This window comes from Ranitomeya variabilis, chromosome 3 (genome assembly GCF_051348905.1).
Source record: "Ranitomeya variabilis isolate aRanVar5 chromosome 3, aRanVar5.hap1, whole genome shotgun sequence".
Lineage (NCBI taxonomy): Eukaryota > Metazoa > Chordata > Amphibia > Anura > Dendrobatidae > Ranitomeya > Ranitomeya variabilis.
This window is the reverse complement of record NC_135234.1, coordinates 670,996,824-671,023,916: the sequence shown is the minus strand read 5'-3', so window position 1 is coordinate 671,023,916 and position 27,093 is coordinate 670,996,824. Positions and strand designations below refer to the sequence as shown.

General features: G+C 40.7%; 1 protein-coding gene across 2 annotated transcripts; it reads right to left on the bottom strand.

Annotated features, from left to right (window-relative positions):
• Positions 1–207: 207 nt before the first annotated feature.
• GPR84 (G protein-coupled receptor 84) lies at positions 208–26,498 on the bottom strand. 2 transcript variants are annotated; one of them, XM_077297928.1, is made up of 3 exons: positions 26,347–26,498; positions 26,154–26,271; positions 208–1,736 (listed from the first exon to the last, which is right to left on the bottom strand). In XM_077297928.1, the coding sequence occupies exon 3, from the start codon at positions 1,691–1,693 to the stop codon at positions 560–562; it is 1,134 nt and encodes a 377-aa protein (XP_077154043.1). In that variant the 5' UTR covers positions 1,694–1,736; positions 26,154–26,271; positions 26,347–26,498; the 3' UTR covers positions 208–559. The 2 variants fall into 2 exon arrangements, with proteins under 2 accessions (XP_077154043.1, XP_077154044.1); XM_077297929.1 differs by lacking the exons at positions 26,154–26,271; positions 26,347–26,498 and adding an exon at positions 6,530–6,582.
• Positions 26,499–27,093: the final 595 nt, after the last annotated feature.

Sequence of the window (27,093 nt, the reverse complement as noted above, 5' to 3'; positions counted from 1 at the left end):
AAGACCCAGATACCACCAAATTTCTAGTATTTATTCCCATGGTCGTAAGAACACCAACTAAGATTGACCCTGTCTAGCCAGTTGTCTGAGCCTAGATTATCAGTGCTGTTGTCACTTTCCTCTCCTTGGTGGGTAAAATAAGGTGCGACTCAGCAGGTAGACATAATACAGAGAATCATAATAAAGAAAGACAGATTTTCTCATCAGTTATAAGAATATAAACATTTATTATTAACTATATACATTTAATAGCTTCATAAATATATTATATACAAACAGGTTCTTGTGCAAGAAAATAAAAATTAAAACGTCAAGTTTTGAGTTATATTTCAACTGTTCTTTTTGGAAATAAATGTTAGAAAATGAATGCAAATGTCTTTTTGGATGCCATGCAATATTTTATTTTTTCTCTCCACATTTTGATCTGTGTTTGAATTCATTCAGAAATACTTTAGATGAAAAAAATGTTTTTAATAGCGACTCTTGAAAGAAACATTCCATTAGTAATGCCTGTTCTTCAGATTTCTAATGCTTGTTCACAGTACAGTTCTTGGAAGCCTTATGTTCTTCTGAATTTATTAATGATTAAAAAGAGCACTCTTTTGTATGCCTCACAGAACTGTCGGTTCATGGCTGCGTATAGTATGGGATTGATACAACTGTTTAACCAGGTGAGGTTTGCTGCTATCATATGAATAACTTGGGGTGCAGCATTTTTTGCATCAAATATGTTGAGCAACAAAAAGGGGATATAACTAACCACAAAGAAGAGAAAAACCACAAAGCACATGCGAGTGACTTTTTTGAAATCGGATCCAGAATCCTTTGGTTGGGGCACTGTGGCAGGGGCTGATTTAACATAATCAGTAGAATAAGATATCACTGTAGATTTGGAAGTCGTAACATGTTCTGAGATGATCTCACTGGAGGCCCCTGTGTCTACACCACTGTCTTCCACCTCCTGATATTTACTATTTACGCCAGAGTTAGCACTGGAAACATTTGCCTTTGTACTTTTGACATTGGTAAGTTTGTATTGGTCCAAGGCTTTGGAAGCAGATTTAACTTTTAGATGGATGAGCAAATAGAAGATTCCAACACAGCTTAGGCCCACCACAAAGTAAAATCCCATCAGAATGGTGGTGTAAGGTCTCCCTCTTATTCGATGGAAGCTACAAGTACAGACTTTAGGAACTAGCACGTAGACTGGCCAAAGTGGTGCAAAACTGGCAAAGCCTGCCACCCAGGTGCCCAGGAGAATGAGTGTTGCACCTGTCTTGGAAAAAATACGATCAAAGAGTTTATTGTTGGTGATGAGAATGTAACGGCTGATGGCGATGAGGCATAAATTCATAATTGATACAGAATTGGACACAAACAACAGCATTCCGAATATCTGGCAGAAACAGGCCCCACTTCTCCAGTATAAGTGTAGATAGGAGTCTACGGAGAAAGGCTGCAGGAACGTGCAGTACAAGATGTCCGCCAAAGTTAGATTGATGATGAGTAGATTGAATCGAGTCTGCAGCTTTTTATCCAAAGCAAAGGCAAATACTGTTAACACATTGCCGACTGTCCCCACCAAAGACACGATGATACCCCATGTCACTGCAAAGTAACGATAGTCTACAATAGATGGGTGATAGCAGGAGAACGGATCCGAACTATTCATCCCAGAATCTGAGTCATTCATGGTGATGTATGGTCTCTTCTACTTCAGATCTTCTTTCTAATTGCTATGAAAAAAAAAAATTCAAGTTAGTTACTTTAATTTACATTATCACACAAACATGCTTCAGGCAGAAATTAACATGCCTCTAAATTGAACTCCAATTTAGAGAAGAGGATGGTATTTGAATGTAATTTTTTTTCCCGCGATCGGCGTTGACTAGAGTTGGCCTTAGGGGTGGGAGATGCAGGCGCATACTACAACCCCCTCTTATGCCTCCTCCTATGTTGACAGTTTCTTCAGCAACTGTTCATTGTATCTGTTCTTGGGAAAGCTGTTCCCCCAATAACTTGCCAACCAGCTTTCCCAGGAAGAAAAACAACTAACAGCAATTGAACATAGGCACAGCCATTCGAGAGGGGTGGTGTCATGTGCACTGGCTTGGGTCATCACTCACCGATACTTACAGTGAACAAAGTGGAGCAGTCATATCATTGCCGGCTGCAGAGCTCTCATCACAATTATCAGCGAGTGGTAAAGTCAGGTTTGGGCACCAGGGCTTGGTGATGACTTAATCCAGAGAGCTGTTCTCACACATGGATGAAGGGACTACTGCTGCCCTGGTGCCCGGATATGTGCTCACCGCTCACCGGTAATGACTGATCTGAGCAGTGCAGCTGACAACCCTTCTCTCTGATCACAGTCGCAGTGGCAGAGGGAAAGTGCAGCACAAGGCATCGGGCTTTATCTATAGCAGAGAACTGGGCTTGACAAGGGGTGTGCACAGTTCACAGCTGATGCAGTTAGAGTGTAGGAGATAGGAGAAAGTGGCTGAATTAGTACATCACAATAAAAAAAATATTAAAAACAGTTTAATTTTAACAGTTAAACATTTTTTACATAAATACAAAACATTAAAAGTGCAAAACATAAAAAAAAAAATTGTAAACCATTTAAGGGGATAGAGAACTCCCCAGAGCATTAAAGCCCCATCATCAGCTGATAAATGGGGTCAGACCTGCACCAATCTCATATTTATTGCCGGTCTGAAGATAGACCATCAATGCCAAATTACCTTAACCCCTCCCCCCTCTTTAACTTATCTGTCCACTTCAACACATATAAGACAGGTAGGTACAGAAAGAAGTGCAAATTCGAAATATCTTACAAAAAAATGTAATGTCAATTTGTTTTTATTCCCTCTAATACACATTTAGTAGTACAGTAATTACATAGTGGAAACAGAACATATGTTTTATAGTGATGTCGTTAAGGTGTGGAATGTTTTGTTGATTTTTTTGCTAGCTTTATAAGCGAGAAGGTGAATTTCCAGGCTACCTGTGCAGCCAGTTGAAGCCTGTATTATATTTCCCGCAGGGTGAGATAATTCAGCACTGCACGCTGGATAAAAATATAGAAAACGTTAGTCATTATTAGGATTATTGTAATAATTACACATATGTGTGTGGTCTAAAATTAGCTGTAATGGAGCCTTGGCCCCCAAAATGTGAGAGATAGATAAATAGATAGTAGACTTGTGAATCTTTTTGCTCAACAGAGAAACTGGCAGATAAAGTTTTTGCATTTCTAGGTTGATCATCCCTACTGATCACTCACTGATGGCCTATTCAAAGTAAAGACCATTAACCCCTATACGCCCGGAGGTATTTTCGTTTCTGTGTACTTCTTTTTTTGCTCCCCTTCTTCCCAGAGCCATAACTTTTTTATTTTTTTCAGTTACAATGGCCATGTGAGAGCTTGTATTTGTGGGACAAGTTGTACTTTTGAACGACATGATTGTTTTTAACATATTATGTACTGGAAATCGGCAAAAAAATTCCAAGTGCCGTGGAATTACAAAAAAAAAGGGCAATTCCACACTTGTTTTTTTTTTTTTCACCATGTTCACTAAATGCTAAAACTAACCTGCTATTGTGATTCCCCATGTCATTACGAGTTCATAGACACCAAACACGTCTAGCTTCTATTTTATTTAACCCATTACTTGCCAAATTAGCAATTTTCATTTTTATTTTTTTTTTAATGACAGATTTTTAATGATTTGGGTCCTAATGAATCAGAAACATAATTTGCTAAATTTTTTTCAAGTACGGATTTTTCAGAAAAGGGCGTCCCAATATTCAATTAAAAATGACAATGACATGATTTCCTATTTTGTAAACATTCATTTTACAAACAGAACACAAAAAATTGGACCTAATTATAAAAATTATAAAATCTTAGTTGCTAGAAGCTAAAAAATAGGCGTCCCCAAAAAAGGACATTGGTAGATAATGGGTTAAGTGGTAAAAAAAATTCCAAACTTTGGTAAAAAAAAAATGGCGCCATTTTCCGAGACTTGCAGTGTCTCCATTTTCATGATTTGGGGCTGGGAGACAGCTTATTTTTTGTGCATCAAGCTGACTTTTTATTAATGCCATTTTGGTGTATATACGATCTTTTAGTCGCCCGTTATTGCATTTTATTGCAAAGTAGCGGCGACCAAAAAAAATGTAAATCTGACGTTTTGATTTCTTTTCTCATGATGCCATTTACCGATCGGTTTAATTCTTTATTTTATATTGATAGCTCGGGCGATCCTGAACGTGGCGATACCAAATATGTGTATGTTTGATTTTTTTTTTTTTATTGTTTTTGAACTTTTACATTCTTTTACATTTTTTACAAATTTTTTTAAACTTTTTGCATGCTTGTCTGATTGGTTCTGCTACATACAGGCGATGGCTCATATCAATCCGGCTCTGACAACCATAGAGGTCTGCTGGAGACCTCTGGTTGTCTTGCCAACCCATTGGTGACCCACGATCATGTGATGGGGTCAACGATGGGCGGGATTTCCGTAGCACTTACCGGAAGCATGAGATACACAGTGGCATTTAACAGGTTAATAGCTGCGGGTGGATCGCGATCCCACCCGCGGCTGTTAGACTGTTAGAGGCACATGTCAACGCCAGAGCCTATATCAAAGGGAGGGATTTCGACATGGGCGTACTACTACGCCCAATGTCGGAAAGGGGTTAAAGGGGTTGTCTTGCCTTGGGGTACAAGTCTGCAGTCACTCTATGTGACTGTAGACTTGTGAATCCTCACATTATTTGCACTGTGCACTGTGAGGATTCTCCGATGCCAGAAGCAGTGGGCGCGTGACCGCATGCATGTGATTTGTATACATGCAGTCATGTGCCGATTAGACTTCCAGCCTTGCTCAATGTAAGTGTATTAAGCGAGGTCAGACATGTCTAGTTGGAATATGGAAGGACAGCCCTTTTAAAAGCTACTCTAGTCTCTCTTTACCCAGTTCTTTTCAGTTTTTCTTCTGGCTCATAAAAAAGTACCATTAATCACTTTTTTTCAAGTAATTTTGAGAAGTCTGTGGAAAAAAATATACATTTAGGGCATGCTATGTTTGGTAAAAAAAAGTCACTAATAGAGATAGTTGAATCTCCAAGGTCCGGCTGCAATGTCAGTATTCTATGGCTTCCAATCGAAAGCCACGTGAGCTGCCTCCCCAATGCCTCTTCTGATTTGCAGATCCAGGTGCGACATCATTTTTGCATATATGACATAGTTATGAGCTTACTGATTAGAAGAGGTGCTGGGGATCTGGCAAAACAGAGCAGGTTCGCAGAGCTGCCATCTGTTGGCCAAGGACTACTGATGTGGTTGCTGCACTAGGGTCCTGCACAGTGCTTTTGGCCATTTAAAAAAAAAAAAAGTAGCAAAATTGCCAGGTAGATGCTTGAAAAAGAAACCCACAAATTTACTATTGATGTCTAACATTTAGATTACATATATGTAAACAAGACGGTCAGAAAAGGCATCAAAACATCCACAGCGGTGCAAGTAGTTCCGTAGATCTTATTCTTATTATTTTCTGAGCCCTTTTGCTTCCTCATACTTTTGAAAAGAGTCAAAAATAGCACTTTTCAGGTAGTGCCAAGCAGTTTGGCGGTAATGTGGCTGTAATTGCATAAAATTTAATTATTGCATAAAATTATCTATTTATGCAGTTATGTGGTTTTTTTCTGAATTAGGAGATCAAATACTTTTCACCGAACACCCCCCATGACTAATTCAGATGCTAAATTCTCTACAGAACTTTGCCTAGCTACGAAATTATGTGCTAAATTATTGGAAATTTATTTTATACCTGTCATATATCTATGTGTTAACGGCTAACGTGTAAAGAAACAATCCCACCCAGAGTCAAAGACCCCCATAATCAGCTTTCTGAAACCCCATTTTACCAGGCTTTAGATTAGGGAAATAATCTTTTTTTTTGTTGTTTTACCCTGGGTCAGACACAGACAGTAGTGGTACCCCAGACAATAACAGTAAATGGGCTCCTTGCTTCTTAATAAGCCATAGAACACACAATCTTTGTGCTTCTCCAGTAATCCAGTCTTACATATAAATCCCCTAAGAAATAGTTTATTAGAGATGCATTAAAAACTATACCCCTCAAAAAAGAGAATACAGACAGAACACCAAACTAAATAGGCCTAGACCAGGGGTGCACAACTCTGTCCTCAAGGGCCACCACCAGGGCATGTTTTCTGGATTTTCTTTGTCTTGGAATCATCACCTGTGCAATACTACAGAACCCTGAAAACATGCCCTGTCGGTGGCCCTTGAGAACAGAGTTGTGCACCCCAGGTCTAGAGAGAGCCAGAGAAGGGCACTTATTTGATAGAACCCTATATAATACCAGGACAAAGGTAGCAGTTAGGGTGGTCCGACAGTGCTGACCTTATTGACTACGGACTAAGACACACATTTTAGCAAGATGATCTTTCTGTTAAAAAGTGCGCCTTGTGGTCAGAAAAATACGGTACTCACCAGATACAGTGTCACACTTCTGATGATCTGATTTTGTATGGCCAGGCTTGTCTTTATATAATGCATTTTCTTAAAAGCCCCACCTTGCTCAATAATTTCCCATCAGCTCCGTAAGAACGTTAGTTCTCGTTTTAACTTGCAGTGGTTTTGCTGAATCTACTGTTAACTCTCGCTTCTCTGGACTATTTTGTGTTACTTGTTTTTTCTCATGCAAGTTCCTATACAAATTTACCACAATTATTAAACTAATAAATTAAGACAGTGATATCATCTGTCATGCTATGCTATCTATGGGAAGTCATATAACATTTATATCACAATGATACAAATACAAACACATGATTGACCATGACTAAATAACAGTCTTGGGGTTATAGCGAGATCATATGTTGGCTAAACTCAAAGGGGTTTTCCCGTGAACAAAAGTTCATTTTAAACAATAGATCTTGGAATAACAATAATTTCCACAATTGGATGTGTTCAAATAAAATGTTCCTGTGGTGAGATAATCTCATACATGTGCCCCTGCTGTGCACTGTGTAATGGCTGTGTCTGACCGTCCAGGGACATGGTCTGATCATACCACAGCTCCGGGGCAGGGGAGGAAGAAAAAGAGTATACTGGAAATTACAGATTTTATTCTATTCCCTTGAAACAAGACAAAGCTGCCAACACCTAGCATTACTGCTTCTAAATACAGTAGTGCCCTCTGATGAAAAAGAAATACATGCTGTCATGCTCGGGTTGAGAGAGCTGACGGTCAGTCCGAGCATTGTGTTACGATCCTCGTCCAACTTATACCGCCGTCTGACTCTATCCGAAAGACGATTAATGCTAGTAATTGATGTGCGGGCTCATCATTACTGTCTTGTTGCACAGAAGTAATGGACTAGGAGATATAAACAATTTTCCATTTAGCAATTAGGATTCTGAAATAGCTGTCCGACAACCCGTGAGGGAGCCATAATGGCCGACATAAGACTTTTCATCTAACCCTGATATAAATGTGCTGAACAGATTATATATGGATTAATGTTTTGTTAGCAGAAACATGGTTTGGTTTTGGTCAAACCTGCACAACACATACAAGCAGCATAGATCTAACCAGTAACACTGCCCAGTCTTTACTTTTTATGGTCACTATATTATCTAATTTTAATATAGTTGGGTAAGTAAATTAGGAGTAAATATCTTCTGCATTTGAGCACATCACATGGTATATTTCCTGGATCGCTTGCCAACACAAGAAAGATAATCATGGGTGAAGGTAAGATGGCTCAAATCCAGGTGACATTTTTTGCTTTGCAGTCTATCATTATAGGTAGCTTTACAGCTTATTACGTGAAGGATTTTCAGTATTCACATTCCATTAAGGTTCCTAATAACACTTTGTAGGAGGCTCTTAATTTACCTGAGATGACTCTTATGTAATGAGCTAGATTTACAATCCGGTTTATAATTAAAGGAATCATCATAAGATATAATTTGTGAATTCTTGTTTTTAACCAGAGATGGAATGGTAACCCAACTTTTCTGCAGTCCTGAATAGATGACTACAACACCTGCCAAGATACAGAAGTAAAGAGTGTTTTACTGCATCACTGGGCATAACAGAGGAAGGTCACTGTGCCTGGCACAGTTGTAATGGCAGCTCTGCTAATAGTCACCCACCTTTACCGAGTTTTTAACAACAGAAAACTTTTAAAGAGCGTCTGTCACCAGATTTCACAATATACATTGCATATATTATTTAACAGCTCTTAGACCTGATGAAACTTGTGTACACACTTTGAAAATTCATGTCAGAAGTGCCGTAGAGATTCTTTGTACCTGGACTAGATAGACTAGCTCATCTCAGCTTATCTGACTGGAAGACTTTCAGAAAGGATTATACAGCCATTCTGACACGTATCTTCAAAATAAGTACACCAGTTTCATCTGGTCTAAGAGCTTTATTTAAAGGATATATGTCTGCAGATTCTTGCTATGTATCACTTAGTGGACTGCTTGATGCAGTTTTGATAGAATCCCTTTTTTCTCAGTTGTCAGAATGTGGAGCGGTATATAATCCCGCCCATACCCCTGATTGGCAATTTCCTGTGTACATTGTCAGCAAGCTGCCAATCAGTGGTGATGGTGGGGTTTTACAGATGTATTGAAACCACAGAACACAGCCCATTAAGTGATACATCCCTGGAAGCAGGCTCTCTGCCACTACATTGTACTGCCCTCAGATTTAATAACAAAAATCTGCTAACATAGTCCTTTTTTTTTAAACAGTTTGTATTGTGAAATCTATTAACCGATCCTCTTTAAGAAGGTATTCCCATTGTCATCATTCGTGACATACATTTTATTGGATTATATGGTGACCATAGTGACTAGACCCCCATTTGCCAGATATTTTAGGGTTAACATGTTTAAGATTGGAATGGTGACTAAGATGACAGCCAATTTTTAGTGGATGGTCAGGTGATGTCTTAAGTTGGACATACAATTTACTTATGACTGACAGAGGAAAACATGTTCCTCGCGCTCTTATTCCTAGAAAGAAGAGCACCGGTATGAATCAGTTATTCAGGTTCCAGTGGGGAAAGCCTTTCTAACGATCGCTATCTTTGGATTGTGTATTGTTAGTAATGTTCTCGTTAGTCATCCATTAATTAGATTTCTAAGCAAACCCCATATTGCTCTGTTCTACACTGCGACTCTACAGTAAAAAGGACAGTTCTGCTGTAACGGCCCGATTTCCTCTTTATCCCTTTCAGTCACATTTAGGTTAGGCTTACACAATAACTTTACTGCAACCTTTACTTAACCTGCAATAACTGACCAAATGCAATATGACAACATTAATGCCAAACCTGGAGCTCAGAGACCGCATCACAGTCAGGCAGTGCGTTACAAAGGGTTAAAAGAAACAATTGCTGCTTGGTAAATGTGCTATGCTCATCAGTATTCCTTTACCAGGGAAAAAGGGGTTAATTATTCAAAGTGATTGTGTGTATATTTAGTTTTCCCCCCATACACTTGCATTAGATTAGGAAAATCAACACTAAAAACGCATGTAATCCGCACATGACTATATCAGTTAAGTTGAGTCAAAGCCAAATACCAGGAAGTATCAAAAACAAAGCAGTTTTATTAAAGACATGCGATACTAAAGAGAGACAAAAAAGGTGCAGAAAGGCTGCGGAAAATCGTCAACATCAAAAAATCATCAAATATGAAATACTCATCATGCGAACAAAGCCTAAGGATATGTTCACACAACATGTTTTTCAGGCAGATTGACTCTGAAAACAGCCTGAAAAAGTGCTAGCTGAATGCTCAAAAGCATGATCATATACATTTCTATATAAAAACACTTGTTCGTCATTTGATTAACTTTTGAGCTTCGATTAACTGCTTTTAAGTTTCCAAAAATCGCCAAGCGGTTAAAAAAAAAAAGTGACCTAACCATTTTTCTGGCATTTTCTGCTCTGAAGACGATCTATGCTTTACAACACAAATCAATGGAAAGTCTCAAGAGACGCCCTGGCACCTTTTTGAGCATTTTGTCAACATTTCTGCTTGAAAAATGCATGCGGTTTCTTCATTGTTGTATAAATTTTAAAAATATGACCTCGATACACCAATGAAAAAATGGCACAAAAATGCTGTAAAAAAACCAGAAACAAACATGCATCAAAAAGTGATCAGGAAATAAATTGTAAAAAAAAAATTAAAAAAATGCTTCAGAAAAAAATAAACCAGCATTTCCGTAAGAATGTTCCTTTTGAGAACCTCAACTGATTCACATGCTTGAAGAAGACGTGATGTGAAAATACTCAGAGTGTGATCTGAGCACCTCTCAATTGTGGGGTAGGACAACTTTTTAGGTTAGTTGAGGGTGGTATCTCTTGTTATTTATAAGCAAGTCTCACAATTATTAGGCCACGTTCACACATTCAGTATTTTACATCAGTATTTGTAAGCCAAAATCAGGAGTGGCTAAAATTCCTTGAGCCAAGCATCTCTCACCATAGAAATAAGCCTCTTGGTCGACAAGAACATGTATATGGCGTATTCCACTTTGTTTTAAAAGGACATTTTTTTTCCTTTCATACTAAATATTTGAGGCTGGATTTATGAAGGTGTTTTTGCCAGAATTCTGGCATTTTCACTATAGTTTTGCCCAGTGGGTGGAGTTGGCATGGGTCATGGCACACCTGACAATGTCATCAAAAGGTCTGTGAATGGAGTAGCATTTCTGGCACAAGTCACTTGTAAAATTAACTTTGCTCCTTCAGTGCTTTGTGCACGAACTGTCTGCCATTTGGCACTGACTGGTCCAAAAAACAGACAAGACCAGTGCATGCTCCACCGTGTGGTCCTTGTGGCCATCTCAGGTACATCTACAGAAATGGTGTCTTCCGAATACTTTGCTGCACTCGGGAACAGATATGTGGTCGTTCAAATGGGTGTCTGTCTTTACATTAGTTTCATGGGGGCCGAGAAACACAACAGGTTCATCAACGCTGTTTCCTCAACTCACATGAACCACAGAAGAGAAACTCATGCAAGTAATATGTCATATCTTAATTTCTGAACTGTGGGCATAGGAAATGGGGTCTCCCTATTCTCTAAAAGGTGGGAGCCCTGGAAATTAAACCTTTTGTACATTTATAGAATATATTTTGATATGCAATAATTGTCAAATATTCGTATCCATTTAAGTTTAATAATTGTAGCCCTTAGGTGTGGTTCAGTCTGATAAAGTGGCCCTCTAACCAGAAAAGCTTGTGCATCCCTGATCTAAATAAAGTATTGTGTCCTACAATTTTGTCAGAGTTATGACTACATAGGCATCCTTGTGAGGAACTTTCACAACTTTCACTCTTCCTTATTGGGATTTCCACACTGTCATCAGTTTGCCACCAGCTCTTACAAACAACAATATATAGATTTGTTAGTGACTTGTTTGTATTACTGGAAGGCAGGAAATAAGGAAGCAAAGTATCTGCTGAAAGCGCAAACATTAATATTTTTGAAATCTTTAAAATTTGTACAAGTTAGACCATGATTCATTATTTGCTTTTTTATAAGTGAATTTTCTTTTTGTCTTTTGGCATCTGTTGCATGTTTTGCTCCAAATTCTTCAAAATGATCCATGGCGGTTGATGAATATTGCGCAAAATAAAAGGATGCTCCCTTCTTTGTGACTTTTACTTTTTTTTGGACTTTTCTAATATAAAAGTAGCATGAACTTTTAAAATGTCACAGGTTAAGCTTCAACTAAGTAATACACTAAATAACATCAGGCAGATTTTGTACTTCACTAGGGTACTGGAGTACAATTTTGTCTCAAATGTGACACAGCACTGATTATTTCAAACCAAATGACTAATCTGGTTAATCTAATCTCACTAATCTGGCTATTTACCGTACTGCAATTTCTGGTTTCCAGTTTCTTTATGCTTCAGTATTCCTATTAGGCCACGTTCACACGCTGAGTATTTGGTCAGTATTTTACGTCAGTATTTGTAAGCCAAAACCAGAAGTGGAACATTCAGAGGAAAAGTATAATAGAAACACGTCACCACTTCTGTATTTATCACCCACTCCTGTTTTTGGCTTACAGGTAAAATACTGACCAAATACTGATCGTGAGACTGTAGCTTAGATACAAAATACTTATGAATGATCTTTGCTTCTGACTTTCAATATTGTACAACTGAATCATCTTCTAATAACATTTATCACTACGTGCCCATGATCAGGAACAGCAGTGTTTTGGACACAGTGTATTTTCTCTGCATTCTACATAAGCACAGTGGATGGGATTTATAGAAATCCCATGCTCACTGTGCTTCTATTTGACACTCCATAAACTGACCCGCGGTGCTATTTTCAGAGCCGCAGCATGTTAATTTCTGTAGCAGAGATGCTAGTCTCGACTGCAGAGTTTGACCACTTGAATGTCATTACATGTAAATCCGCATGTACTGACAAAGAATTGCGGCAATTAGAATACAGCATTTTGGACACAGCAAAAATACACTGCTTGCAAAACATTGCCATTCCTGATCGTAGGGACGTAGCCTTAGACCTAACATGCCAATGATAGCAGAGATGCTACAGTGCAAACCAAATCTATTAAAGCAATGACAAGCAGCTTATTGATGGGGAACAACTGCTTACCAAACTTTTGCAATAATATGCATGAGTAAAAATGGACACTCGTAAGATATACGACTGGTCAGAGAGTGGATGGATGCTATGACATCCATCCATCGCAAAAAATATACACTAAACAATATACTTTTCTTGCGGCAGTGTAAAAAGGCGTTTGGAATTTATCAGCGCAGAAGATGAGGACGCAGCGTTAACTTAACCAAAGATTGATTATTATTCTGACATAGGAATTTGAATGATTAGGATACAAAATTAAACAGGGTTAGTAGATTTTGAGCCCAACAAACTGTTTTGCAATCTAAACATGAGTTACTTCTTTGGTAAGAGGCAGCATTCACAGTTATAACAATTAAACCAAATGATGCCAAGCACTGAACATTTAGATACAATCCTCTTTATCCTGTCACTCGGTTCCATTTTGTGTCACAGTCAGATCCTTCTCAATCACCAGGTCACTCTGGTGGTAGTGACACACGCTGTCCAGGCCCTAATGGGAGTCTATGTTAATAAACCGTTAGTCTGCATGGCCTTTCTTGGTGGGTCCCTTCTAGCATACATTCTCTAGCTGCCTCCATACTCCGAAGCATGGCCCAGGTTCCCTGTGTACCGTACTTCTGCCCCTCACATTGCAGATCTCAGGAATGTCCCCCAACACGATCTGCTCATTTCTCTTGGCTCTCACTCACTCAGTTCTGGCCCCCAACACTTAGCTCTGTTCCCAGTCCCTCTGTCCTTTGCTCTGGTCTGTACACTCATAATGGCTGCTATAAGCCAACCTCGCTGCACCACACGTCCATCCTGCTACAGGTTCAAGTGCTGACACCTCCGCTTCACTGCACTCCTGGGCCTTTTATAATTAACAGCTGCCACCTGTCCTGGTGCCACCTCCAATCTCTTCCCTCAGAGAACATGCACTTCATTCTTCAGTTCTTAGTTATGTAATTCTCTACTATCTTGCTTCCTATCATCTTTGACAAGCAGTTGGAGGTGTACTCCTGCAAGCACTCAGTTAGGCATTAACTGTGTGAGTCTTCTCACTTGCCTATCTTCCTATACCAGCTCTCAGTAAATCTGTTTCAGCTTAGCAAATGACATTAGATGAGCACACAGCACACTTTGTATGGCAGAATCATTTTCTTTTACAATTTTTATCTGTTTTTAGTTTGTATGTTTTAAATAAAGTGATTTTGATTTGCCACGTTTACAAGTTACAGTGGGAGAAATAAGTATTTGATCCCTTGCTGATTTTGTAAGTTTGCCCACTGACAAGACATGAACAGTCTATAATTTTAAGGGTAGGTAAATTTTAACATTGAGAGATAGAATATCAAAAATAAAATCCAGAAAATCACATTGTACAAATAATATAACATTTATTTGCATTTCGCAGTGAGAAATAAGTATTTGATCCCCTACCAATCATTAAGAGTTCTGGCTCCTACAGACTAGTTAGACACTCCTAATCAACTCGTTACCTACATTAAAGACAGCTGTCTTACATAGTCACCATTAAAAAAGACTCCTGTCCACAGACTCAATTAATCAGTCAGACTCTAACTTCTACAACATGGGCAAGACCAAAGAGCTTTAGAATGATGTCAGGGACAAGATTATAGACCTGCACAAAGCTGTAGGGGGCTACCAAACTATAAGTAAGACGCTGGGTGAGAAGGAGACAACTGTTGGTACAAAAGTAAGAAAATGGAAGAAATACAAAATGACTGTCAATCGACATCAATCTGGGGCACCTTGCAAAATCTCACCTCATGGGGTATCCTTGATCATGAGGAAGGTGAGAGATCAGCCTAAAACTACACGGGGAAAACTTGTTAATGATCTCAAGGCAACTGGGACCACAGTCACCAAGAAAACCATTGGTAACACATTACTCCACAAAGGTTTAAAATCCTGCAGTGCCCGCAAAGTCCCCCTACTTAAGAAGGCACATGTGCAGGCCCATCTGAAGTTTGCCAATGAACACCTGGATGATTCTGTGAGTGAGTGGGAAAAGGTGCTGTGGTCAGATGAGTCAATAAATGAGGTCCTAACTCAACTCACCATGTTTGGAGGAAGAGAAATGCTGCCTATGACCCTAAGCACACTGTCCCCACTGTGAAGCATGGAGGTGAAAACATTATGTTTTGGGGGTGTTCTCTGCTAAGGGCACAGGACTACTTCACCGCATCAATGGGAGAATGGATGGAGCCATGTACAGTAAAATCCTGTGTGACAACCTCCTTCCCTCCGCCAGGACATTAAAAAATGGGTCGTGGCTGGGTCTTCCAGCAAGACAATGACCCAAAACATACAGCCAAGGCAACAAAGGAGGGCATCAAAAGTAGCAAATTAAGGTCACGGAGTGGTCTAGCCAGTCTCCAGACTTTAATCCCATAGAAAACTTATGGAGTGAGTTGAAGCTCTGAGTTGCCAAGTGACAGCCTCAAAATCATAATGATTTAAAGACGATCTGCAAAGAGGAGTGGACCAAAATTCCTCCTGACATGTGTGCAAACCTCATCATCAACTACAAAAAACGTCTGACTGCTGTGCTTGCCAACAAGGGTTTTGCCATCAAATATTAAGTAGTGTTGAGCGATACCGTCCGATACTTGAAAGTATCGGTATCGGATAGTATCGGCTGATACCCGAAAAGTATCGGATATCGCCGATACCGATACCCGATACCAATACAAGTCAATGGGACACCAAGTATCGGAAGGTATCCTGATGGTTCCCAGGGTCTGAAGGAGAGGAAACTCTCCTTCAGGCCCTGGGATCCATATTACTGTGTAAAATAAAGAATTAAAATAAAAAATATTGATATACTCACCTCTCCGGAGGCCTCTGGACGTCACCGCTGGTAACCGGCAGCCTTCTTTGCTTAAAATGAGCGCGTTTAGGGCCTTCCATGACGTCATGGCTTCTGATTGGTCGCGTGCCGCTCATGTGACCGCCACGCGACCAATCACAAGCCGTGACGTCATTCTCAGGTCCTAAATTCCTAGAATGAGGAGTTTAGGGCCTGAGAATGACATCACGGCTTGTGATTGGTCGCGTGGCGGTCACATGAGCGGCACGCGACCAATCAGAAGCCGTGACGTCATGGAAGACCCTAAACGTGCTCATTTTAAGCAAAGAAGGCTGCCGGTTACCAGCGGTGATGTCCAGGGGCCTCCGGAGAGGTGAGTATATCAATATTTTTTATTTTAATTCTTTATTTTACACAGTAATATGGATCCGATACCGATTCCCGATACCACAAAAGTATCGGATCTCGGTATCGGAATTCTGATACCGCAAGTATCGGCCGATACCCGATACTTGCGGTATCGGAATGCTCAACACTAATATTAAGTCTTGTTTGCCAGAGGAATCAAATGCTTATTTCTCACTGCAAAATGCAAATACATTTATATACTTTATACAATGTGATTTTCTGAATTTTATCTTTGATATTCTATCTCTTAATGCTAAAATTAACCCACCCTTAAAATTATAGACTGTTCATGTGTTTGTCAGTGGGCAAACTTACAAAATCAGCAAGGGATCAAATACTTATTTCCCCCACTATAAGTATTTGGCAAGCATTTTTACTTAGGTATTTGCAAGCCAAACCAGGAGTGGGTGATAAATACAGAAGTGGTGACTGGTTTCTATTATACTTTTCCTCTGATTGTTCCTCTCCTGATTTTGGCTTACAAATATTGAGGCAAAAAAACCCCCACCAAATACTCAACATGTGCACGTGAAATACTTCCTGAAATATGACTTTGTCAAAACTTTATTGATACAGGCTTGGGCAGATTATATGCATTTTTTTACCTGCAAATTTTCAGCATCTAATGCAATTCTATTGAGAAAATCTACATATAAAAATCAGCACAACCTTTAGGCTACGTTCACACGATCCTTTTTTTCATCCTTTTTTTTTCAGGTCCTGTTTTGAAAAACCGCAGCTAAATTCAGCGCTGATTTTAGCTGCGGTTTTTGATCCTTTTTCTTCTGCGGATTCCACTGCGGGTTTCCAAATGCAGTTTCCTATTGGTGCTGCTGGAAACCCGCAGCGGAATCTGCAGAAAGAAGTGACATGCTACTTCTTTTTTCTGCAGGCAAAACCGCTGCGGATTTGCCTGTGGAAAAAAGGATCGTCGGCACAGCGGGTCCTTTTTTCCATTGGGTTACATTGTACTGTAACCTACATGGAAAACTGCTGCGGATCCGCAGTGCAATTCCGCTGCGGATCCGCAGCAAAAACCGCACCGTGTGAACATAGCCTAAGAGAGCTTGAGATGTTGAGGATTTCAAAAACCACAGATTAGTTTACACTGTGATATAGATATATCACAATAGGAATGAGATTTTTATAAATCCTATCCACTTTGCAGGAACTGTAAGACGCTGCCTTTTTGGCGCAGTGAAGACACACAGCATTAAAAACTCATAGGAACTTAAACCTAAGGACTTTTTCAGAAACAGAAAAGTAGATTAAAGAGGCATGATTATTTGGTGATTCATAGATTTTCAAAGTGTGTGGCAGGCTGTCGAAGATGAGATGGAAATAGGTGAGACAGTAAATTGTGATTACAACATGTAAAAATCCCAACACCATGATACACTCAGTATGGGTGTACTTGAAAGAATTGTTTTCTCTCTCATTTTGTCACACTTTTTTCCTGCGATCTTCATAATGACAGCAAAACTGCGGGGTTTAAAGATGGCACAATTTTGCCACAACTAAAACAATTTGGCAAAAAAATACATTAAAAAATATAGAGCAGTTTTGACAAAGTCAAGGCCAAAATCTTATCTTGACTTTAAAAAATGAATTGTCCCTTAGTATTTGCTAGTAAATCTCATGCACATACTGTAGCTATTAGTTTGTCTGGCAGTATAATATGGCACCCATAGAAATCAATGGCCTATCTATGAATTCATTCAGAGTTTTTTTCTTGTTGGAACATGGGAGAAAGAAAAAAAATATATAGAGGCATAGTCCATCACTGTGTGGGCAGGTTCCATCTATACATGGACCATAATGGCCAAAATAACTGCAAATCTTGTAACTCAAGCTTACCCCCTCATGGAACAAAGAAGGCTGTAAGCTTGGGTTGGGAGACCTTAGGTCAGTACGGACATCTTGTACAGTGGAATCTTATAGCATCACCACTATAGCTCTGCAGTATGGAGCTGGAAGGGTTCCATGTGCCATCATACAGTACAGACTCCATGTAGACAGCACTACAGTAAAGTAGTCTCAGCATGTAGCTGCGTACTTTATTCTTTACTTTATGATGTGTATGTTATATATGGCTAGTGAGCCAAATTTTTGAAATCTGACCAGTGTTACTTTATCTGGCAATAACTCTGCAACGCTTCAACAAATCCCAGTGATTTTGAGATTGTTTTTGTTCATGACACATTATACTTTATGATAATGGTAAATTTATGTCAAAATGTTTTATGTTTATTTATAAAGAATATCAAAAATTTGAGAAAAATGTTAAAAAATTTGCAATTTTCTAAATTTGAATGATTATCCCTTTAATCCAGATGGTCATACCACAGCAAACCATTAATAAATAACATTTCCCACATGTCGGCTTTACATCAGGACCATTTGTAAAATGTTATTTTATTTTGTTAGCATTTAAGGAGGTTTAAAAATGTAGCAGCAATTTTTCATTTTTTCAAGGAAATTTACAAAATTTATTTTTTTTAGGGATTTATCCATGTTTAAAGTGACTTTAGAGGTCCCATATATTGGGAAACCCCCAAACGTGATACCATTTTAAAAACAGAACCCCCTGACATATTGAGGCTATGTTCACACGGTGCGGTTTTTGCTGCGGATCCGCAGCGGATTTGCACTGCGGATCCGCAGCAGTTTTCCATGTAGGTTACAGTACAATGTAACCCAATGGAAAACAGGACCCGCTGTGCCGACGATCCTTTTTTCCACAGGCAAATCCGCAGCGGTTTTGCCTGCAGAAAAAAGAAGTACCATGTCAATTCTTTCTGCGGATTCCGCAGCGGGTTTCCAGCAGCCCCAATAGGAAACTGCATTTGGAAACCCGCAGTGGAATCCGCAGAAGAAAAAGGATCAAAAACCGCAGCTAAAATCAGCGCTGAATTTAGCTGCGGTTTTTCAAAACAGGACCTGAAAAAAAAAAGGATGAAAAAAAGGAACGTGTGAACGTAGCCTAAAAACTGCAGTCAGGTAGTTTATTAACTCTTCAGGTTCTTTACAGGAATTAATGGAAAGTGGTATGACAGAAATGAAAATGTGTATTTTTACCACCTAAATGCATCTAACTTCTGAACAGATTACTACAGCAGTCAGACTCTTTATGTGCACACGTAGGAAATGTGGTGCAGAATTTTCTGCACTAAATCTGCATCTGCAGATTTGATGCAGATTCTGTGCAGATTCTGTGCAGATTCTGTGCAGATTCTGTGCAGATTCTGTGCAGATTCTGTGCAGATTCTGTGCAGATTCTATGCAGTTTCTGCGCAGATTCTATGCAGTTTCTATGCAGCTTCTATGCAGTTTCTGTGCAGTACATTGTAAATCAATTTAAAAAAAAAAAAAGCTGTGCACATGGTGCAGAAAAATCTGCAGCAGAAACGCTGCAGAACTGCACAAAAGAAGCGACGTGCACTTCTTTGAAATCTGCAGCGTTTCTGCGCAGATTTTTCTGCACCATGTGCACAGCTTTTTTTTTTTTCCATTGATTTACATTGTACTGTAAATCACAGTGCAGTTCTGCAGCGTTTCTGCAGCAGAAAAATCTGCTGCAGTTATGCACCAATTCTGCACTAAATCTGCATCGTGTGCACATACCCTTATTAGGCCGCTATTTGGTCATGAATTGCCATGGCAAATATCAGGACCACACAATCATGATCTGAGGGCACCAATTTGGATAAAAAGGAAGCCCCCACACTTTAACCATTTATAATGATGTAGTCACTATTGACAGCAGCATCTAAGGCTACGTTCACACGTTCCTTTTTTTCATCCTTTTTTTTCAGGTCCTGTTTTGAAAAACCGCAGCTAAATTCAGTGCTGATTTTAGCTGCGGTTTTTGATCCTTTTTCTTCTGCGGATTCCACTGCGGGTTTCCAAATGCAGTTTCCTATTGGGGCTGCTGGAAACCCGCTGCGGAATCCGCAGAAAGAATTGACATGGTACTTCTTTTTTCTGCAGGCAAAACCGCTGCGGATTTGCCTGTGGAAAAAAGGATCGTCGGCACAGCGGGTCCTGTTTTCCATTGGGTTACATTGTACTGTAACCTACATGGAAAACTGCTGCAGATCCGCAGTGCAAATCCGCTGCGGATCCGCAGCAAAAACCGCACCGTGTGAACATAGCCTAAGGGGTTAAAGAAATTTGGATGGTGCCAACACTGATCTTGGTGGAGGCAGCAAGTTGTCAGCTATAGTGTACAGCCGACAGCTGCTGGATTGTCACCTGTATGGGGAGGCTATTCTCTTATATCTTAGGTCAGTTAAAAGACGTATTGGCGGTCATTAAGCGGTTAAGGCTGGGTTAAGACAACAGTATTAAATAATACAAATCGAACAGTAACTTCTGCAAAATGTGCTTGGCTTCTTAGGCCGGGATCACACATACGCGAGATACGGCCGAGTATCGCAGGTGAAAACCCAGCTCTGGCACCAGCACTCCGGAGCGTGTAGCTCCATGTATTGCCTCCGAATCCAGACTGGTGTGAGCAACGCCAGTCATGACTAATAGGACCCACAGCATTTTAAAATAGTGACCTGCCCATTCTTCAGACCTTTATCCTTGGAAGCTGCTTACTAGTTTATGCTATTAAAATTTAAAACAAGTCGCTGAAAAAGACACCAAAAATTACACTTCTGGAAGAAAAAAAATACCACTGTTTCCTGAAAGAAAACTCAGAGAATGCCCATACCCTAATATATATAGGAACAAAACACTATGGCCCTTGTAAGCAAAAAGAAAATAATCCCGTCACTCATAACACTAATATTACTGTCCAGAAACTTAATATTGTAGGGCACTTTACAATTTTTGTCTTGTGGTATTCATTGACTTTTTTGAGTCAAATTCTTAAAAATATCAAAGAAGTTTATAAATTTTTGGCAAAATTAAAAGAGCTCTTTATCATTGCTTTCAGCCTGCTTTGTGAATTCCAGAAAGTCGCACATTTTGCTAAATATCACAACATTTGCACAAAAGTTTCTAGTGTACATAAAATTATTCCAGGAGAGATTGGAGTAAATTTGTACAAAATTGTTGCAACTTTTTAGAAACTGCAATTAATGAATCGGTCCAAAATATCTTCAAATCTCAACCGCAATGATGATGTGAAGTGAATAACAGACACATAGAAATCTCGCCCTGTGGGTATGTGTCCACGTCCAGGATTGCATCAGGATTTGGTCAGGATTTTTCATCAGTATTTGTAAGCCAAAACCAGGAGTGGGTGATAAATGCAGAAATGGTGCATATGTTTCTATAAGGCCGGAGACACACTGGTGCGAGAGACGGCCGAGTCTCGCTGGTTAAAAGCAAGCTGTGGCACCTGCACTCCGGAGCGGAGCGTGCGGCTCCATAGCAATACATGGAGCTGCACGCTCAGCTCCGGAATGCAGGTGCCACAGCTTGCTTTTAACCAGCGAGACTCGGCTGTCTCTCGCACCAGTGTGTCTCCGGCCTTATACTTTTCCTCTAATTGTTCCACTCCTGGTTTTGGCTACAAATACTGATGAAAAATCCTGACCAAATCCTGATGCAATCCTGAACGTGTACACATACCCTTATTATAAGTGTTCTAGTTTCTAACCATTTTCTAGATCTTTGATTGCGGTCAGTGGATTAAGGGCTGTCCCACACGTCCAGATAATTCCGGTACCGGAATAAATCGGTACCGGAGTTATCCGTGTCCGTGTGCCTGGGAACTCACGGAGGCCATACGAGCGGGACACGTGTGCCGCCCGTATGGCGAGTGGGTACCACACGGAGCGTGTGGTACCCACTCTGTATGGTGCTGAAGCTGCGATTCATATCCTCTCTGCAGTAGCGTTTGCTGCAGAGAAAATATGAAGAATAGTGTTAAAAATAAAGATTTAGGTGTCCGCCGCCCCCCCACCCCCTGTGCGCCCCCCCGCTGGTCAGAAAATACTTACCCGGGTCCCCCGTCGGCTGTCGCTCCTTCCTGGTCTGGCCGCGGCTTCTCCTGCATGCGGTCACGTGGGCCCGATCATTTACAGTCATGAATATGTGGCTCCACCTCCCATAGGGGCGGAGCCGACTATTCATGATTGTAAATGATCGGCCCCACGTGACCGCATACAGTAGGAGGCGCGGCCAGACCAGGAAGGAGCGAGGGAGCGGGTAAGTATTTTCTGACCAGCGGGGGGGCGCACAGGGGGTGGGGGGGCGGCGGACACATGGATCTTTATTTTTAACACTATTCTTCATATTTTCTCTATAGCAAACGCTGCTACAGGGAAGATATGAATACCGGCTTCAGCACCATGTGGGGGGGACAGCGCTTACTGTAGCGCTGTCTCCGGCACGCACACGGACCCCAGACGGAGAATGTCCGTGTGAGGTCCGTGTTTTACGCGGACCCATTGACTCTATTGGGTCCGTGTAAAACGTGCGCTCCCACGAACACTGACATGTCTCCGTGTTTGGCACACGGAGACACGGTCCGCAAAAAATCAATGACATCTGCACAGATGCATTGATTTTTATGGGTCTACGTGTGTCAGTGTCTCCGGTACGTGAGGAAACTGTCACCTCACGTACCGGAATCACTGACATGTGAAACCGGCCTAAGACATGCTTGTGGACATCCAGGCTGAAAGCTTTTTTTTTACCAGCTGGAAGGTAGACACAGTGGTATCCAGTCCAGATAATCACCTGTGAGCCGCTGTCTGAACTCCCCACTGATACATCAGAAACTGGTTTAATTGATTGTTGCAAATTAACGTCTCTTTCACACATTTGTTTTCTTGGTAGGTGTGCCATCCTTATTATTTTTACAATTAAATCATGGTCATATTACAATCAATGGGCCTTTTCAAGTTCCCTTTTTTTTTTTGCAGACTGATTGCCCACCTATGTTGTGTGTTTGTCTGATCAAACGCGCCAAATTTTACAGTTTGATTAGTGAAAACCACTAAGAACATTTTTTTTATACAGTAAGGGTACGTGTCCACGTTCAGGATGGCCGGCGGTATCGTCGGAGCGGGAAAGCAGCTCGGAGCTAAGCCCCGCCCCCTTCTGGGACGCGATGATGCCGGATGTGTTAACTGCACACATCCGGGATCATCGCACTCCTCGCATAGGGCCCTGTGTTATTCCTAGCAGCGCCGCAGGTAGCACGGACATGCTGCGATCTGAAAAGACGCACAGCATGTCCGGAGTCGCAGGGCCGCCGCGTGCGTGTTTCCACGCATAGTGGACACGGGATTTCAAAAAATCCCCTCCACTATGCTGGAACATCTGGACGCTGCGTGTTTGACGCTGCAGCTCTGCGCAGCGTCAAACAAGCAGCGTTTACTGACCGTGGACACACACCCTTAGAAATTTAAAAACCGAATCAAAACTTGATCCAGCAAATTGAAAAAATTTTAACAAAAAAAAAACCTCCCGGCCTAACAGACGGATGAAAACACAACAACTTTCAGCAAGCAGAGTTCTAGAAAATGGTGAGGAATTGAAACAAAGAGAAGATTTACAAGTGTGTGCTCCATGTGCCACACTAATTATAAGGGCACACGCCTTGTTGATGCATGTGGCATTAGAAAAAACAAGAGGCTGAGATTGATGTGGAAAGGAGAATGTATGTACCGCACTGTTTGGCACTGAGGAGTCACATGCAGGGTGCTATTCTTATGTGGGTTCGCTCACACTGCCGTATGTTCTCTCATGTGAGAGAATTGGGCTGGATATGCTAATGACCCTCGGCTCCAGCTACGCTGCAAGCGTGAGCTGAGTGTCAGTTCACTGTGCTGCGATCCTCTCACATGAGAACATTGCAGCACAGGTGCGGAGGAGAAGGAGAAAGTAGTTTCTCCATTGCCGACTGATCGGGCTGCACTCAGACGACAACTGAGTGCAGTCCATTGTTTCATACAAGTCTATGGGTGTGTATGATCTGTTTCTCAGATGCACTTGCAGCATGCTGCCATTGCAAAGGGCAAAACTCTTAGGGCATGTTCCCACCATCAGTAAATGCTGCGGGTTTGCGCTGTGTACAGTCGCAGCATCCAAATGTTACAGTATAGTGGATGGGAGTTCAAGAAACCCCATGTCCACTATGTGTGCACTGAGCCCCGCAGATCACCTGCGGAGACGGACATGTGACGCGTCTTTCCAGACTGCAGCATGTCAATTTATCTTGCGGAGATGCGAGTCTCCACAATATAAATGTCACCCGTACAATGTATCAGACACAGTGAATCCGCACGGTTCAGTGATCACATGGAGAATCACCTGCGTTTAATAACCGTCAGCACTTTGGAAGCAGTGGACATGTGCTGCCAATTACTGAACGTGGGCACGTACCCGTAAATATATGTTTTGATTGTGAATAAACTTTCCTGTCACCAATTACTTTGGGGCTCATACAGATGTCTGATTTTTGTGTAGGAGTGCTGTCCGGAATTTTCATGGCTAGCACTCGTATGTGTGACAGTGAATGGAGCCATTCAGATGGCCGGGAATTTTCGTGGACTTTGAAGTCCACCAAAAAATGTGCAGATGTCCAATTTTGATCGGATCAAAATCAGTAATGCAAGTATGAGAAAAACAAATGACACTCGAACCACCCTCAGATCAGACTCCGGACGCACCCTGATCAAAGTCTGAGCAGAATAATTGGTCTAGTTTTTTTTTTTCTTTGAAAATTTGGATGTCTAACCCTTAGCAAGACAATTATCAGCTGAATATCATTAATGGATAATTTGCCACCTCTGTGGTGAGATTCGTAGAACATATACAACTATTTAGAGGTAGGTTTAGGCTATGTTCACACGGTGCGGTTTTTGCTGCGGATCCGCAGCGGATTTGCACTGCGGATCCGCAGCAGTTTTCCATGTAGGTTACAGTACAATGTAACCCAATGGAAAACAGGACCCGCTGTGCCGACGATCCTTTTTTCCACAGGCAAATCCGCAGCGGTTTTGCCTGCAGAAAAAAGAAGTACCATGTCAATTCTTTCTGCGGATTCCGCAGCGGGTTTCCAGCAGCCCCAATAGGAAACTGCATTTGGAAACCCGCAGTGGAATCCGCAGAAGAAAAAGGATCAAAAACCGCAGCTAAAATCAGCGCTGAATTTAGCTGCGGTTTTTCAAAACAGGACCTGAAAAAAAAAGGATGAAAAAAAGGAACGTGTGAACGTAGCCTTACACAGAGGTTTTTTTATGTAGATTTTTTTTTATCAAAATTATTTTTATTAAGGGGAATTTTACTATATAAGGCGGAAGGGATAAAAATATGAAATAGGAACTTTTATAAATCAGATTGAAGCAGTATTACTTATGTAAAAGCTGTAACCAGGAGAGAATGTATGTATACGGGGATAGGAGAAGGTGGTTTATTAGAGTAATGTAGATTTCTACAAAGAAAGAGAAAGGGACATAGGAAATAACGAAGGGAAAAAGAAGGAAAACAAAATAAAGATCATCTGAGCAGAACATCTTCGTGGGAAAATTATAAGAAAAACATCGTCTGAGATATTTTCAATTCTCCTAATGTATTAATATTTGACATATTAACATGAAGTCTGGCAAAGAAAGGAAAAACTGTTTAGATAGATATGGAGGAAAACTTGTGTTCCAAGCGGTCCATACTTTTATAATAAATTATGTCTTAGGGCACGAGGTAATTTGATTGAATTATGAGAATTTTTTTTAGAATTTCACAGAGTAATGGGGGATTGGGAGATTATCACTTTTGTGCCATTAATGAGTTTGTGATGGCAGATATTTGCAGTGCGGTAAGATCTTTGTTCTATGTAGATTTTTGATCCACTTCTAAAGCCATGTAAGAGAAGCCGGTGTGAACATGCCCTTAATGCTCCACGGTGACTTCATACAATGTTAAAGCCAAGATGGGAATAGTTTTAAGATGGGGAAAATAATTGTCTTATGTGATAAGTACAAGCACAATATTGCAGACGTGTATACACTTGATGTCACCCAATGCCATAGAATAACATTACATACAATTTCACAATGTGTCTTCCCGGGTGCACACTCGTGCAATTATTGAGATCAATAAGTCCCAGTGGACTCCTGGTCTAAGTAGTAGGATTTTTTATTCCCCTTGTAATTTGGGTATTCTTTAACAAAGTGTTAATTAAAAAAATACAATAATTGAAGGTAATTCTGTTTTCCTTCCAGCTGCAGACTCCATACACACCTCACACATCCCTATAAGACTCACCAGATCACAGACAGGCCAGTCCTAGGCGCTCTCTGTCCTGCTGCTCTTCTTCTGCCTTCCCGCAGGACAGTGGGAGGAAATACTTCCAATACCTCAGTGTAAAGGGCAGGTACAGAATCTGGAATGGAGACAAACTATGTTGCAACATCATTAACCCATTCAGTTTCAGGAAGTGATGGTATGGAAGGCTCACCTTATACAACAGGGCGTGTAGTGCCGTCTTATCTGACTCACAACTTGGGAAATTCAAGGAACTTATTTTGAAGCTTTCAGTCTTCTCTAGACAGGAAGGTGAAGTGCTGCATTTATGGCGTATTGCATAACTCGGCCCTGTCTGACTGTAAACCAGTTTCTGGCTAAGGGGCAGAGAGAGGTTATAGAAGGGGTTGGGGAGGGAATGTTAATGGGGAAATTCCTGATTACTGGTCTTTTCTCCTAGCTCAGGTCTTCATTAGTGATGAGTTGGGTAAGGTGTTATCTGAGCTTGCTCGTGTCCTAATCGAGTATTTTCCACGTGCTTGAAGAATATGCTCAAGTGGCCACAGCTGCAGGTCTCTCGGCTGTTGGACAGGCTACCCCTGCATGTGTTGCGGCTGTCAAGCAGCCGCAAGAGATGGAGCCGCAGCACTCAAGCATATTTTTCGAGCACTCCAAAAATACTCGATTAGGACATGAGCATGCTCGCTCATCACTACTCTTCTTCTCTTCATGTTTATGGCCACTTTTACATAACATTTTAGTAAAGGTTTGACTGCTATTATACATCCTAAGACTATGTTCCCATGATGAGCTTTTGGTGAGTTTTTAATATTCCAGAAGTGTCGCAGAAAATCTGTACCTATTCTTTAAATCAGGTTGCTTGCATTTTTTCATTGCTTTTTTATATTTTCTGGTATTTGGCTTTGACAACTTTATTGATACAGTCATGTGCTAATTAAAT